We start from the raw sequence: 13040 nt of genomic DNA on the forward strand, positions 1-13040 counted from the left end.
GACATCCCTAATACAAGTTCCCCACACCACAGCCAGGGTAAGAAGGAGAAATCTAGACTCTGAAGTCTAGAAAGAACCAAATCACTTTAAGCTTGTGATGGCTCTGCAATCTCAGGCACTAGGTGCCAGAAAAGACCTTGTTTGGTAATCAAAGAAACTTTCTTCCCTGCTGCATTATACCCCGGACACCTCCGCACGGCTCTCACGACTTTGCGCCTGCCCTTGGCCAGCAGGAGGCCAGCAGGAGGCTCAGGGTAAGGAGCAGAAGTGAGGAGGCAGTGAGGACCACCGCCCGCCACCGGCTTCTGAAGGAACCCAGCCGAGGCCATCCCTACCCTGAGCTTGGGTCTGTGGCTACAGTTAGAAGAGCCTTCTCATATGCCTCCATTTTCTTTAAAAAATCACAGATATTATGTGAAAGACTTTGTTTCTGAGCACTTCTCTATTAAGGAGGCAAAGAACATACCAGCAAAGGAAGGTGCTTTCAGAGTCAGCATTTAAGTCGGGGGCAGGGCTAAGGGGCCTTCTTCACAGAAGTCTACCGTGAGCTGGTTTTCTGTCACCTCTCAGACACATTTCAAAGACTGTCCTTCTGTCTCCGTAAAAATAATCTGGATGAGCACCGAAACCCAACTTGCTATTCAGTGTCCAGATACCATCCTGAGAAGTATCTGGAAAAAAGACTGCCGTGGCTTTCCTCAGAGATGTTATTCAAGGAGCAGAGTAGTCTCTCTGTTTAAAATGTTTGCAGGGAAAAATGGAAACATCTGAAAAACCAAGGCCGGGAGGGAAGAGTTTTCCCAGAGCTCCCTGTCACCCCGGGGTTGCGGGAAGCCCAGCGTGGCCCCCAGTGTGCGAGCATTTCCCTAAGGAAGAAATGCAGGTGGGGAGGGGTTTGGTGGGGCTGTGAACCCTGGGTTTGTGGAGCCGTGCAAGGAAGCTGGAGGTGTGGTGGCCGTAGTGGCATCAGGAGGGTATCCGGTGCTGGGAGGACCACTGCTGCGTGGGGCCTCCTGGCTCTCAGGAGCCCTTCTCTGTGGTCCTGCTGAGGTCAGCTGCTGAAGGCAGCCCCCGACGCCATCCGTATCAAGCCCAGCAGAAAAGCCGGTCCATGTGTTGTCAGCAGGTACCAGGGCTCAGAAACGCGTGTGTGAGGAGAGGTTCCAGTAAACCTCATGGTCACCTCAGAAAACACTCACCTTCGATCGTAACCGGCTCCATAGGGAAACTGTTGCCGCTGCCCCATGCCCAGACTGGACATCGCTCCAGAGGGACTTTGGTTATACATGTCCTGCATACTGCTAGTGGGCATCTGTCCTTGAGTCATAAAGGGCTCACTACTTCCAGGCACTGCAACATTTTAAAGAACACAGAAAATGAAGCATTTGCAAAAGCCAAGGGGCCCAAACAGCCCTTTCCAGTTGTTTCTGTAATCCTTAATATGGCGGACATTTATCTTGCTCTTAATATGGCCGACAACAATACAAACCGAAGAGTGTGAGGTCTGAAGTCAAGATGGAACCCAAGATCCTTATCCCTTACCCCATGTACAGGCCTCGTAAGAGCCCCTTCCCTTGAGTGGGAGTAGAACCCACCAATATGGCAGGAATGTTGCTCCCACGATCACATATGTGATATGGCTAAAGGGATTTCACAGATGTAACTAAAGTCACCAACCAGCTGACAGGCAGTCAACCAGAAGGGAGATTATACAGCTGTGTCCCTTAAATCCGTGTCTAGAGGTCAGAACACTTACTCTCCTGCTGGCCTTGAAGAAGCACCCGCCAGGTGGTGGAGAGGGCCACGTGTTAGGAAGGGGTGGAACCCCTAGCACTGTGATGGCCCCCAAACGACAGGGCTCCAGACAATGAGACCTCAGTCCGACAACTGCCAAGGAGCCACATTTGCCCACAACCTGAACGAGCTCAGGAGAGGACCCTGCACCGCAGACAAGCGGAGTCCAGGCCGCCACCCTGATGTCCACCAGGGGGAACCCCAAGCCAAGAGCCCACAGGAATGTGGGGTCCTACACGGATGTTGTTCTGGGCTGCTGAGGTCATGCTAACTTGTTATGAAGTAATGTAGGAAACAAACACAGGCCCTTTCTTGGGGCAGCCAAGCTTCCGAGTTTCATTCCTTGTCTCTAAAATAAGGTTGGTCATGCCGCCTCATGCAGTGGGCATGAGGAAGAGAGGACACGCACGTACAGGTGACCCTTCACACAGGCGCTAGGGGTGCTGACCCCACGAAGGTGAAAACCCACGTGTAGCTTTGGACTCCCCCATAACCTCACTACTCATAAGCTACTGCTGCCCGGAAGCCTTAGTGATAACATGCGCAATACAGTGGAGGGGCGCCTGGTGGCTCCTCGGTTAAGCCTCTGCCTTTGGCTCAGGTCGTGATCTCAGGGTCCTGGGATCGAGCCCCGCATTGGGCTCCCCACTCAGCAGGGGCATCTGCTTCTCCCTTTCCCTGCTCACACACACACTCTCTCAAATAAATAAAGAAAATCTTAAAAAAAAATAGCACATATATTGCACATTACATGAATCATATACGGTATTCTTCAGTAAGCTGAAGAAAAGAAAATGTTAAGAAAGTTCTAAGAGAAAATACACTTACAATAGCGCACATCTATTTACTGAAAACACTCGGTGTATAAGCAGCCTCGTGCAGTTTGAACCCATGTTGTTCAAGGGTCAACTGTATGAATAAAGCTAGTTCCTTTCCATTCCAGGGGAAAAAAGTAAAAAAAAAAAACAAAAAAAAAACCCAAAAAACTTAACATGAATACCCACCTACCGACTCACTGCAAAATCAGGGTAAAGAAAACCACTAGGGAATTAAGAATAATTCAAGAATGGATGAAATGCAAGTGTTTCTACCAGGGCGCAGAGTGGCAATTAGGTCAAATATGCAAATTAGCATCAGCTCAGAGCCTGAAGGAAATTGGGTCAAGCCCAGAAACTAGCCTGTAGGCAAATTAAACATTTTAATGCAAATCTTAATTGATATACAGTCCTGCTACCTTTCTTCATCTTAGGAAGGTTACTTTTATGTTACACGAAGCAAAAGCTGATTAAACTTTGGTGAGCTGACGGAGTTTGTTCGGCTGGAGGAGAGCACACATAATGACGTCTAGCAGCGGTGGGATGCGCTGGGCTTTTCCGTATTTTATCTTACTCAAGCTCAAGTCAACACGTGGCAGATTAAGTTCTGATGTTACTTTCCATTTTATAAATGTAAAAACAGAGGGAAACAGACATTAAGGGGGATAATTAAATAGCTTAATTCCTTGATACATAAAAAATTCTTAAAAAGCCAGTAGAGAAAACCATCAGATTAAAAAAAAAATAGGCAAATAAATGGACATTCAGAAGAAAAGAAAAATATGTAGCTAATCAGTGTATGAAAAGATGTGTGACTTCACTAATAATTAAAGAATTCAAGGGGGTGCCTAGGTGGCTCAGTCGTTAAGCGTCTGCCTTCGGCTCAGGTCATGGTCTCAGGTCAAGCCCGGCATTGGGCTCCCTGACCAGCAGGAAGCCTGCTTCTCCCTCTCCCACTCCCCCTGCTTGAATACCCTCTCCTCACTATCTCTGTCAAATAAATAAATAAAATCTTTAAAAAAAGGGAAAGAAATCCAAGTTAAAACAATTATGAGACTTCCCCTCTCCGAATTAAATATGAAGAGGACTGATACTGGTCATTGCTGGTAGGGGAGGAGGGTCCACACACTGTGACATGCTCATGTGAAGAGTATTAACTTGGTCTAACTTTTGTCAATACCTGTTATGTGAGAGCTATTATCCCCAAGGGTATTTATAGCCTATGAAGTCTCCTCCCACAATGAGTTTGCGCATGGTCATGTGACCAGCGTTGACCTATGGGGTGCCGGCAAAGTGGAAAAACCACTTTGGGTGGTACTTTGTTATGTAGTAGAAGATACTCAGTAAGGTAGAAGTTCATATCCCATGACTTGGTTATTCTAGTAATCTATTTCATAGAAACACAATTGCAGGTGTGAAAAAAAACAGCTGCTTCATTCCATAACCACTGCATCATTTTTTATAACAGCAAAATATTATGAAACAACCCCTTCAGTATTAGAGCACTGAAAAGGATGAGTAGGGGCACCTGGGTAGCTCAGCAGGTTAAGCATCTGACTTTTGCTCAGGTCATGATTGAATCCTGCCTTTGGCTCCCCACTCTAGGGGGAGTCTTGTTTCTCCCTTTGCTCCTCCCCACTGCTTGGGCTATCTCTGTCTCAAATAAATAAATAAAATCTTTAAAATAAAATTTAAAAAAAAGAGAAAGAGAAAAAGTAGGTGGGGTGCCTGGGTAGCTCAGCTGGTTAAGCATCCGACTCTTGGTTTCAGCTTGGGTTGATCTCAGGGTTGTGAGATCGAGTCCCAAGTTGGGCTCTGTGCTGGGCGTGGAGCCTGCTTGGGATTCTCTCTTTTCCTCTCTCCAAGCCTCTGGCCGCCCTTTCTCTCGTTCTCAAAATAAAAGTAGGATTATGTGTAAAGATATTAACGAGTATTTAAGATACACTGTTTAGATACACAATATATAAATATTCACTGTTCACTTGAAAGCCAGTAGCCGATCCTTTGGTTGGTAATGACTTTAGGAAGTTGGTGGGGCAGGGGGACAGGGGGGCTGAGGCTGCTCTGGGCACCGAGGCTCAGACAGGCTCTGCCACTGGCCGTGTCACCGCACTGAGCCCAGCGGCAGCAACAGCAACAGAGAACATGGTATCCCCCAATGCTGGTCATTACATGAAAAACCAGAGCACCACCAAGTTCACGGACAGAAAAACGTGAACTGAGGAATGTAAAACTTTATTATAACAGGGGCAGGGCTACACAAAAATCTGTGTCTTGTGGGTTTTCTGTTTTTCTGCTTTAATTTGGTGCTAAACATAGCAGCACTGTGAGGCAGCAGGTGAGCTGAAGCATCCTGGGTCATGGGATAGGGTTCCCTCCGAGCCGCTGCACACGGCTGGCGCAAACGCGTTACACAGCGAGCTAGCGCCCAACACGTGATCCATAATCATGCCCCCAGCCCTGTTTATTTTCATAATAAGAAAGACCGTAGGCGCGCAGAAAAAAAGCAAAGCAACTCCTTCTGTCCAATCTAGCATACAGATAGGAGACTGGACAGGATATCCCCTATCTCTTGAAGCCAGGGTCCAAATACTATTAATTATTTTTCCCATGTTACTGTCATATTTTCAGAGTCTAAAAAGGTGACACAACCACCATCGGCACTAACAAAATGTTCTTTCTCGTCTCTCATACCACTAAGAAAAACAGCTACCTCCAACATCTACAAGGCTTGTGAATTTCCAAGCTTAAGGATGTACTGCATGTTCTGCGGGATATTTACTTCGAAGAGGCCAGCTCTGAAGCTTTTTGAAAGGAAAAATTATAGATTATCTTACTCAGCATAACAGATATCTGAAATGGCACATAAGAAATAGATATTAAATGTAATCTTATTTATTAAATGACACACACCTAATATTTAAAATCCTCAAATTATTCATTTTTATTTTTCACTGCTCCATAATACTTGGGAAAATCCTGGCTTTGTGTTTCTCTCTACTTAAGACAAGATATCAAGAAATTCGCACACCCCAAACATCTAAATCGAACAGAAGTACTATCATTTAAGGAATCCCTAAAGAAGTACTTCTGTAAAAATGGTATTCACTACTTTTCTTTATTTTTTTCAATGATATTCACATCACGCCTCAATTTCACAGCCCAGCTGCACTTGGAAGAGTGCCAACCCGCACTTGGAGTGCACGTGGCTGGGGAAGCACTCAAAGGGCCGAGGCTGAGAGGCTTAGATGCTACATTTCGGTGCCCGGTGAAGACCTGGGACTGAGCAACGTAACGGGAAACACCCTGCTGGGTGTTGGCTAACATCAGTCGGAGCTCTCGCACAGTCTCTGCGGTCCCATCCGAGCCACAGTGCTCTGTCCCACTTCTCTGCTTAGTTCTTTAAAATGATTCCTAATCCCAATGCTCTGCCGGGCTGCAGACAGACACCCTCCACCACCTACCACCTCAATGCATCCCAGAGTCACCTTGGGCCTTCCCTCTCTCCTTCCTCTCCCTCCTGTCCCTCCTGTCCCCAGCACAGGTGTGAACAGTGAGCCTCTGCTTCCCTGTCGTGCATCTCCAAGGTGGTAATGTCCTCACCCTCCCAGTCGGTATCACTTGGTTCATCCCCTGGGACCTCCACGTTCAGGCCAGCCAGTGGGGCCTGTGCCTTCACCATCCAGAACACCTGGCGAGTATGTCCACTTCTCTCTTTCGCTGCTGGGATCTGACTCCACCCCATCATCTCTCCCCGGGGCCCCTCACGGGGTCCCTCCAACACATTCTCCACTTATTTATTTATACGATTTTATTTATTTATTTGAAAGAGAGAGAGCTAGAGAAAGCATGACTGGGTGGGGGGAGATAGAGGGAGAAGCAGGCTCCCCGCTGAGCAGAGAGCCGCACAGTGGGGCTCGATCCCAGGACCCTGAGATCATGACCTGAGCGGAAGGCAGGCGCTTAACCCGCTGAGCCACCCAGGCGCCCCACCAGTTATTTTTTTAACAAAAACCTAGCTGTGTTACTTCCTGCAGAACATCTTTCAGCTAGGGTAAAAGTCCAAACTCATCCACACGCCCATGAAGGCTGAAATGTTCTGGTCCCAGTGGTCCCGATGAGCTCGGGCTGCATGCCCCGCCCCCTCCCCCCCACCGTCCCCCAGGCCCAGCTCACTACGCCCCAGATGCCCTCCACCTCCTCAAACATGCCAAGCTCGCTCCTGCCTCGAGCCACCCCCAACTCCCTGCGCTTCTCTGACTGACCCCTCACTCCTCAGGTGGCCACGGATAACCGACACCTCCTCAAAGCCCCACACCCACCCTTTCTCATGGGATGACCCCCCCCCCCCCCCCCCCCCCCCCCCCCCCCCTTCTCCTGGGATGCCCCCCCCCCCCCCCCCCACCCCATAGCCCTGCACTTTTGTGTCGGAGTCCCTTCTCGCATCAACGGCCATATTTAATTACAGATCTGTGGTTTGACTCTGATTTGGCAGCACACCACGCCGCCCCAGCTCTTGCGAGCCTGCGCTGTAGGATATGACCCGCGCCGCCAGGGGGCGCCACGAGCGCGCTTGCGCACCGCGTGTGTCAGTCCTCCAAGGATCCCCTCAACCAAGCTCCGTCACAGCCTGTAGACAGGTCCCAGTTTCTAGATGAGGAAACGGAGGCTTCCCCAAGGCCAGAAATCTAGGAGGCCGAGGAGCGGGGACTCGGCTATGTCTCGAATAGGTAAGTGAACTGGCTGTGCGATGGCCGAGAGAAGACCGTCCTCTCGACCAAGCCAGGGCGAGGTCCCCCTGCACTCACCTTTTCTCATTCCACCAAAGGGGTCCTTGTTGGGTTCGTAGGGCATCCTTCCCATCACGTCAGGCATGCTCATGCCCTGCTGGTAGGGGGCGCTCGGAGTCATGGAGTTCCGCTTCGGGAACGACGAGTCGCTGGCATCAGAGAACGGGTCGTGCACACTGACCGTACTGCTTCTGAAGGCAGGAGAAGGACAGCTTCAGAAGTAGCAGGAGCTGCCACTGAACGCTTGTTTGGGAAAAAGCTTAACTTGAAAATTAATGTAAAAACCATGCAAAAATCATGACATGAATAAAACCCGTAGGAATCAACGTTACAAAACTCGCAAGAGAACACCACGTCTTCTCCAAAAATCCACGGTTGTGGGGCTCACGGAGACGCTTCTGCATACCTTCCACCTTGCATCGGGGTCATCTGTCCATGAGGGGTGGAGGCTGGGGTCGGGGGCTTCAGGTCACCTGGAACTTCTGCCATCGAGTTACTGCCAGTGGATTGGGGGGTCTGTGGACCTTGCAAGGATCCTGAGTTAGCTGACAGTAGTAGCACCAAGAGAAAAGAAGGAAAAAACGAGAGGTTATCAAGTAAGCTCATCCTTCCTACTTATTTAAAAAAAAGGGGGGGGGGGGAAGAACACAACGCCAGCTTATCAGAAATAGTAACAACATCCATTACTGGTAACCATACAGTAAAATCAGTTGCTCTTATATTATTTACAGTGAAAATTAGTAAAAGTTTTTTTGTTTGTTTTTTAGTAATCTATTTGGCAACATACTTCATTTATGAGCCATAAAACATATTTATACCTCTTGACTGGGTAATTGCTTTCTTGGGTATTTATCTCAAGAAAATAATCTAATCTAAAAGAAGGCTTTAGGCAGAAAAATGTTTATTTCAGTGTTGTTTATAATGGAGATAATCTAAATGTCTGGGAGTAAGGAAAAAATGGGATGAAAAATTTGGTATACTGATTTGATGGACTACTGTGCTATTTTAGAAAAAAAATTAGAAAAATTAGTACCAGATCTTAGGCAATGAGAAGTGTTTAAGTTGAAACGCAATGATACAAATTAGTAATGAGCCTTATGTCACTTCAGTGCCTCCCCAATGTCTGGATGTGTCTATACTGTGTCATTAATAAAGTCATTTTTAGAGCTACGGAATCAGATTTGTTATTACAAAACCAAAGTCATGCTCTTTGGAGTTCTTTAATGTCACTATCAGAGACTTGAGATTTGGCTTTAACTATAATTACATTATAATAACAGAGCTCAGAATTGAGCAGATCTTCTCAAAACTTAAACTCATCTCATTGGAAAACACAGTATTTTAAGGGTTTCTGCTTTATCAGCAACCTTTGCACGTTAGGTGCCCAACAGACCTTGCCTTCATCTGTTAAACAAATACTTATTGAATAAATAACATGCTTGCTATACTGCTTACTGTATTTTTTTTCTACTTCCGCATGCACCAGCAGTGTCCCAAACTGACAAAAAAGACAATAATTCCTGCCCTCATGCAGTTTATAATAAATGCTTTCAGAAGTGTTACAAATGGCGGAATTACCGGCTGCTTACGTCACTTACGATACTGTATATGTTATTATCATGGAGCCCCCATCTTAGGAGGTGTCCAAGACTCATTACAGTTACCATCAGCCACATCTAACTGTCGAGGAAATGGGGTTCAACAAATCACTGGAGATTACAGAGCACGCTGGGAAGGAGTCCGAGATGGAAATGAGTCTAGCACTCGTAACTCAGATAGCCTCAGCGGAACAGGAGGTCTCTGGTGAGATCAGGTCACCGCCCCGGCCTGCTTGGGAATGAATCCTGAGCACTGGCCACCAGGGCTGTACATGGTGTCTCCTGAGTGCCTGGGACCAGAGTGACTCAGGAAGACTCTCAGAGATGCCGGAAAGACGAACTTGAAAAACAGATCTTTTTCAAGTAGCTATTGCAAAAGAAAAGCTTAGTAATGCATGCTTATAAATCAGATTTTGGTGAAAGCCTGAAACTACAGATTAAATAAGTAGACTGTAATCAAAGAAAAAAGTGGAGTCTTCTATAAATACGGAAGGATAATCCTACAGATGGGACTGCCCCACTGAGCGGGCAGGAGAAATAACGTGCTTCCTAAATCCCAGACCAGACCCTGCAGAGCGGATCGCACGGCTTCCCTGGAAACACGGTTCACAGGCTGGGATTTCAGAATGACCCTTATTTGTAAGTATTCACATTTACAGCTAATAAAAAAAAAAAAAATTAAAAAAAAAAAGAAAGAAAAAACTCTTCCCTCTGCCAGTGTTTTTTCCTTTCCTTTCAGGGGGGAAAAAAAAATGAACGCACCCTCTCGAAGCTCCATTAATAGATGAGGCCGGCACACACTGAAGGCTCTCCCTACCTTTTGCCAGAAGCTACAAATATATACTCGAAAGTAAACAACGGAAAGGTTATTGAAGGTTAAGTACATTCGCACACTTCAGACCGTACAGCCAGACTCCTAGCTGGGAAGATAATTTACACAGCACGAACCTGGTGCCCTAGCTCTGGCTGGGGTTGTGGGAAGGAGGGCAGGGAGAAGGAAGGATAGCTGATATGTCCCAGGTCTACCGTGACTAGAGGTCACCCAGAGGGCACCTTTGTTTATAACCTGAACCCCTTTCTCATTTATCTTCCACTGAGGATTCCCCAGTCGGCTCCATGACAGGTTTTGTGACATCACCTGTCAGCTAATAATAGAAATGCAGTCAGCCACCTGCCACAAAGATGGATGGGTTTTTGGTTACAGACTTACTAATTGAATGTGGAGCTACCTTGTTCCCCACCCATCCCTAACCTGGCCCACCCCCCACCGCCTTCCAGGCGGCCTGGCCACTTGTGGAGACGAGTCCTGCGGCTGACCATGAGAACCCCAAAACTTTATGTATAGACTTATTGTAACAAGATTCCCCACTGCCCTCAGAGATGCAGCCGTACCCCAGGCCTTGCCCAGTTTCATACAGGGACTTTTTTGAGTCACTGGAAGACCGTAACACGAGCTCTGGGGTGGGAAAGCCTGTGACCAGTGAAGATCGTGGTGCCCCCAAGGACTCAGGGGTTCTACCCCTCAGAGGCTGGCAGAAATGACCCTTACCCCACACCAGCCACACCAAGTCAAAACCAAATACAGGAGGACAAGTCACGTTGCTTATATGGCCAAGGGATCTGGGATTTAGGGTGCTTCAGAGTGGCTGTTTAAAAAGCCATCTAGCACGTTTCTTAGGAATCGTTTCGATTAGTTTGCCTGGATGGGAAGAAATGCACCACAGTTGCCTTCCAATGTCGAAAACGGACTTCTAAGAACACAGAGTTTGGCTGAAAATTAGTTTTTTAAAAATTTTGCGGTGTATGAGGTCCTGACATGGCACATAGTTTGGAATAATTTTTTTTCCTCCTTTGACAATAAATATATTTTGTTTTCCTTAATGCTAGTTCTGGACTCAGAGAGGCCACTGACTCACAGGTGCCAGGGGAAAGCCTGGCTTTTGGTTATGGGGCTGCTGTTCCTCGCTACCCCACCGACCAGTCTGAGTGTCCTCCTGTCCGGCTGGACTCAGGACGCCCTCCTCCCCCAACCCCTCTTCCCCAAGACTTGGGACCGTAAGGACCACTGAGAAGAATGTATTGTCAGAAGTACATCTGCAATCCAGGCTCCTTTGTGCAGTTAAAACGGTAATGTTGGGGCGCCTGGGTGGCTCAGTGGTTTAAGCCGCTGCCTTCGGCTCAGGTCATGATCTCAGGGTCCTGGGATCGAGTCCCACATCGGGCTCTCTGCTCAGCATGGAGCCTGCTTCCCTCCCTCTCTCTGCCTGCCTCTCTGTCTACTTGTGATCTCTCTCTGTCAAATAAATAAATAAAAAAATCTTTAAAAAAAAAAAAAAAAAACAAAAACGGTAATGTTGCCGTAAAGACGGCAGTTTAAAAAAAGGGAAAAAGGCAAGAGCTGACTGTTGAGAGAACAGGCCCTACACTTTCTGAAGGGTCTATGGCTCAGCGGGATTTCTTGTACTGAAGCTGGTGCTCACTGGGAGAGCTATTCTCCGTACGGAAGTGCAGCCCATTCAGTGGCATGAGTTTTTCCTGGCAAATAAAATATACCTTTACATCTTTGCAGACATCGCCACTTTGGTCCCTACACCCCACCGAGTTTTTATTTTGGAAAAATAGTTTCAGGGCTGTTCACAGGCGGCTTGTTTGACTCTGTGAACTGAATGCAATGTTGTGAGACTTTTAAAATTAGATTTCACAGTTTTTAAGGTATACAGTAACTGCAAAGGCTTCGGATCCTTAAGGGTGGGGTGAGAGAGGATTTCTAATTGTGTTTAGAGCTGTCAGGTCTAAATATATACCTTGGTACATTCCCTGCTAGTGCGTCTTGGCCCTACGAAGTATTTATGTGAGATCTCTTGGTCGGGACCCGCAGGCACTCGCATTGCCATCTAGAAAGCAGCTGGAGGAAACAAGGGGGAAAACAGCTTCTTTCTTTGGCTCACAGACACCTTCTTCTCTGCGTAGAAGGCTTCCCTGTTACAATGCCATTTCAGTATAGTAGGTCCAGGCCTACTGCTCGAGCTGGATGCCACCCACCAGCTAAGAGATTTGGGGCCAGTTTTTCAGATCTTATGTGTTAGTTTTCTCACAGACTTTGTGATTCTGACGCAGTATGTGCATCACAGCGGTGATGTAAAGATTAAATGATAGAGCACTTAGAAAGGGGCCTGGCACGTGAAGTGCTTATGAAATGCTGGCATTTGGTCCCAGAACAATCCTGTTCACGTGATGGGAGGTGTCAGGAATGGTCGGTCCTGTCTTGTACATAGCACAGTGTGGCTAAGTGCTGACCATCAAGGGGCTTGGATGTGGCCAGGCAAGGACACAGCTGATTTAATTTGAGTGAGGTCAGCATCCCCAGAGTTGGGGATGATGCAATTTTCTTCCTAAGAATACTGTATTTATCAGAATATAACGATTCAGGAATCTGGAAGGCAGGTAGAGCAAAGGTGAGCGGGAGAGCTGATAGGATGGCAGGGTCTCCAACAGCTGAATGGAGAGGCCGGAGAGAAGGTGGGTCTCATTATTCTGGTTTCGCTGGGGAGAATGTAGGCAAATCGCCTTATTCCTAGGTAGGATTCCGAAGACTCCTGACCTCTAGGTCAGAGCTAACTGACTGCTGGGGCTCAGAAACAGGGCTGTGTGGACCTTTCCTATGCCAGGTTTGCTGGATTGCCTGCAAGGGAGGGCTTGCTGGGCAGGGGACATTGAAAACCGAGTCCAGATTTCACTTTGCGGACACCCAGCTTGGAGTGTCCCCACAGCAGCAGTAGTAGGGTGGCGTCTTCTGGGAGTGCAGAAGTATTTGCACAGGTTACTGGGAAGTGAGCAGGAGTATTTTTAAATACCTGTAAAAGGACTAGAGGCAGAAAGCTCGGAATTCCCAAGTTTCCTTAGACTAAGAAGGTAAAGCAGAAGAATGGTGCCTTTGCAATGTCGGCCCCAACAGCCACATCCCAAACTGTATCCTCTTCCCTTAAGCACTGTCAAGCGGTTCAGTTACAAAACACCCCTTGTCCTCAAAGACCCCGCGTTCG

At 47.5% G+C, this 13040-nt stretch overlaps 1 protein-coding gene across 1 annotated transcript in view; it reads right to left on the reverse strand.

Annotated features, from left to right (window-relative positions):
- LOC111158721 (AT-rich interaction domain 1B) overlaps positions 1 to 13040 on the reverse strand; it is a 441226-nt gene that overhangs the window by 12911 nt on the left and 415275 nt on the right. The window contains 3 exon segments of the mRNA XM_022520948.1: positions 1200 to 1350; positions 7418 to 7590; positions 7806 to 7944. Coding sequence (XP_022376656.1) covers positions 1200 to 1350; positions 7418 to 7590; positions 7806 to 7944 — 463 coding nt within the window.

Source organism: Enhydra lutris, unplaced genomic scaffold, assembly GCF_002288905.1.
Source record: "Enhydra lutris kenyoni isolate GAN:26980312 unplaced genomic scaffold, ASM228890v2 scaffoldscaffold62, whole genome shotgun sequence".
NCBI classification, from domain to species: domain Eukaryota; kingdom Metazoa; phylum Chordata; class Mammalia; order Carnivora; family Mustelidae; genus Enhydra; species Enhydra lutris.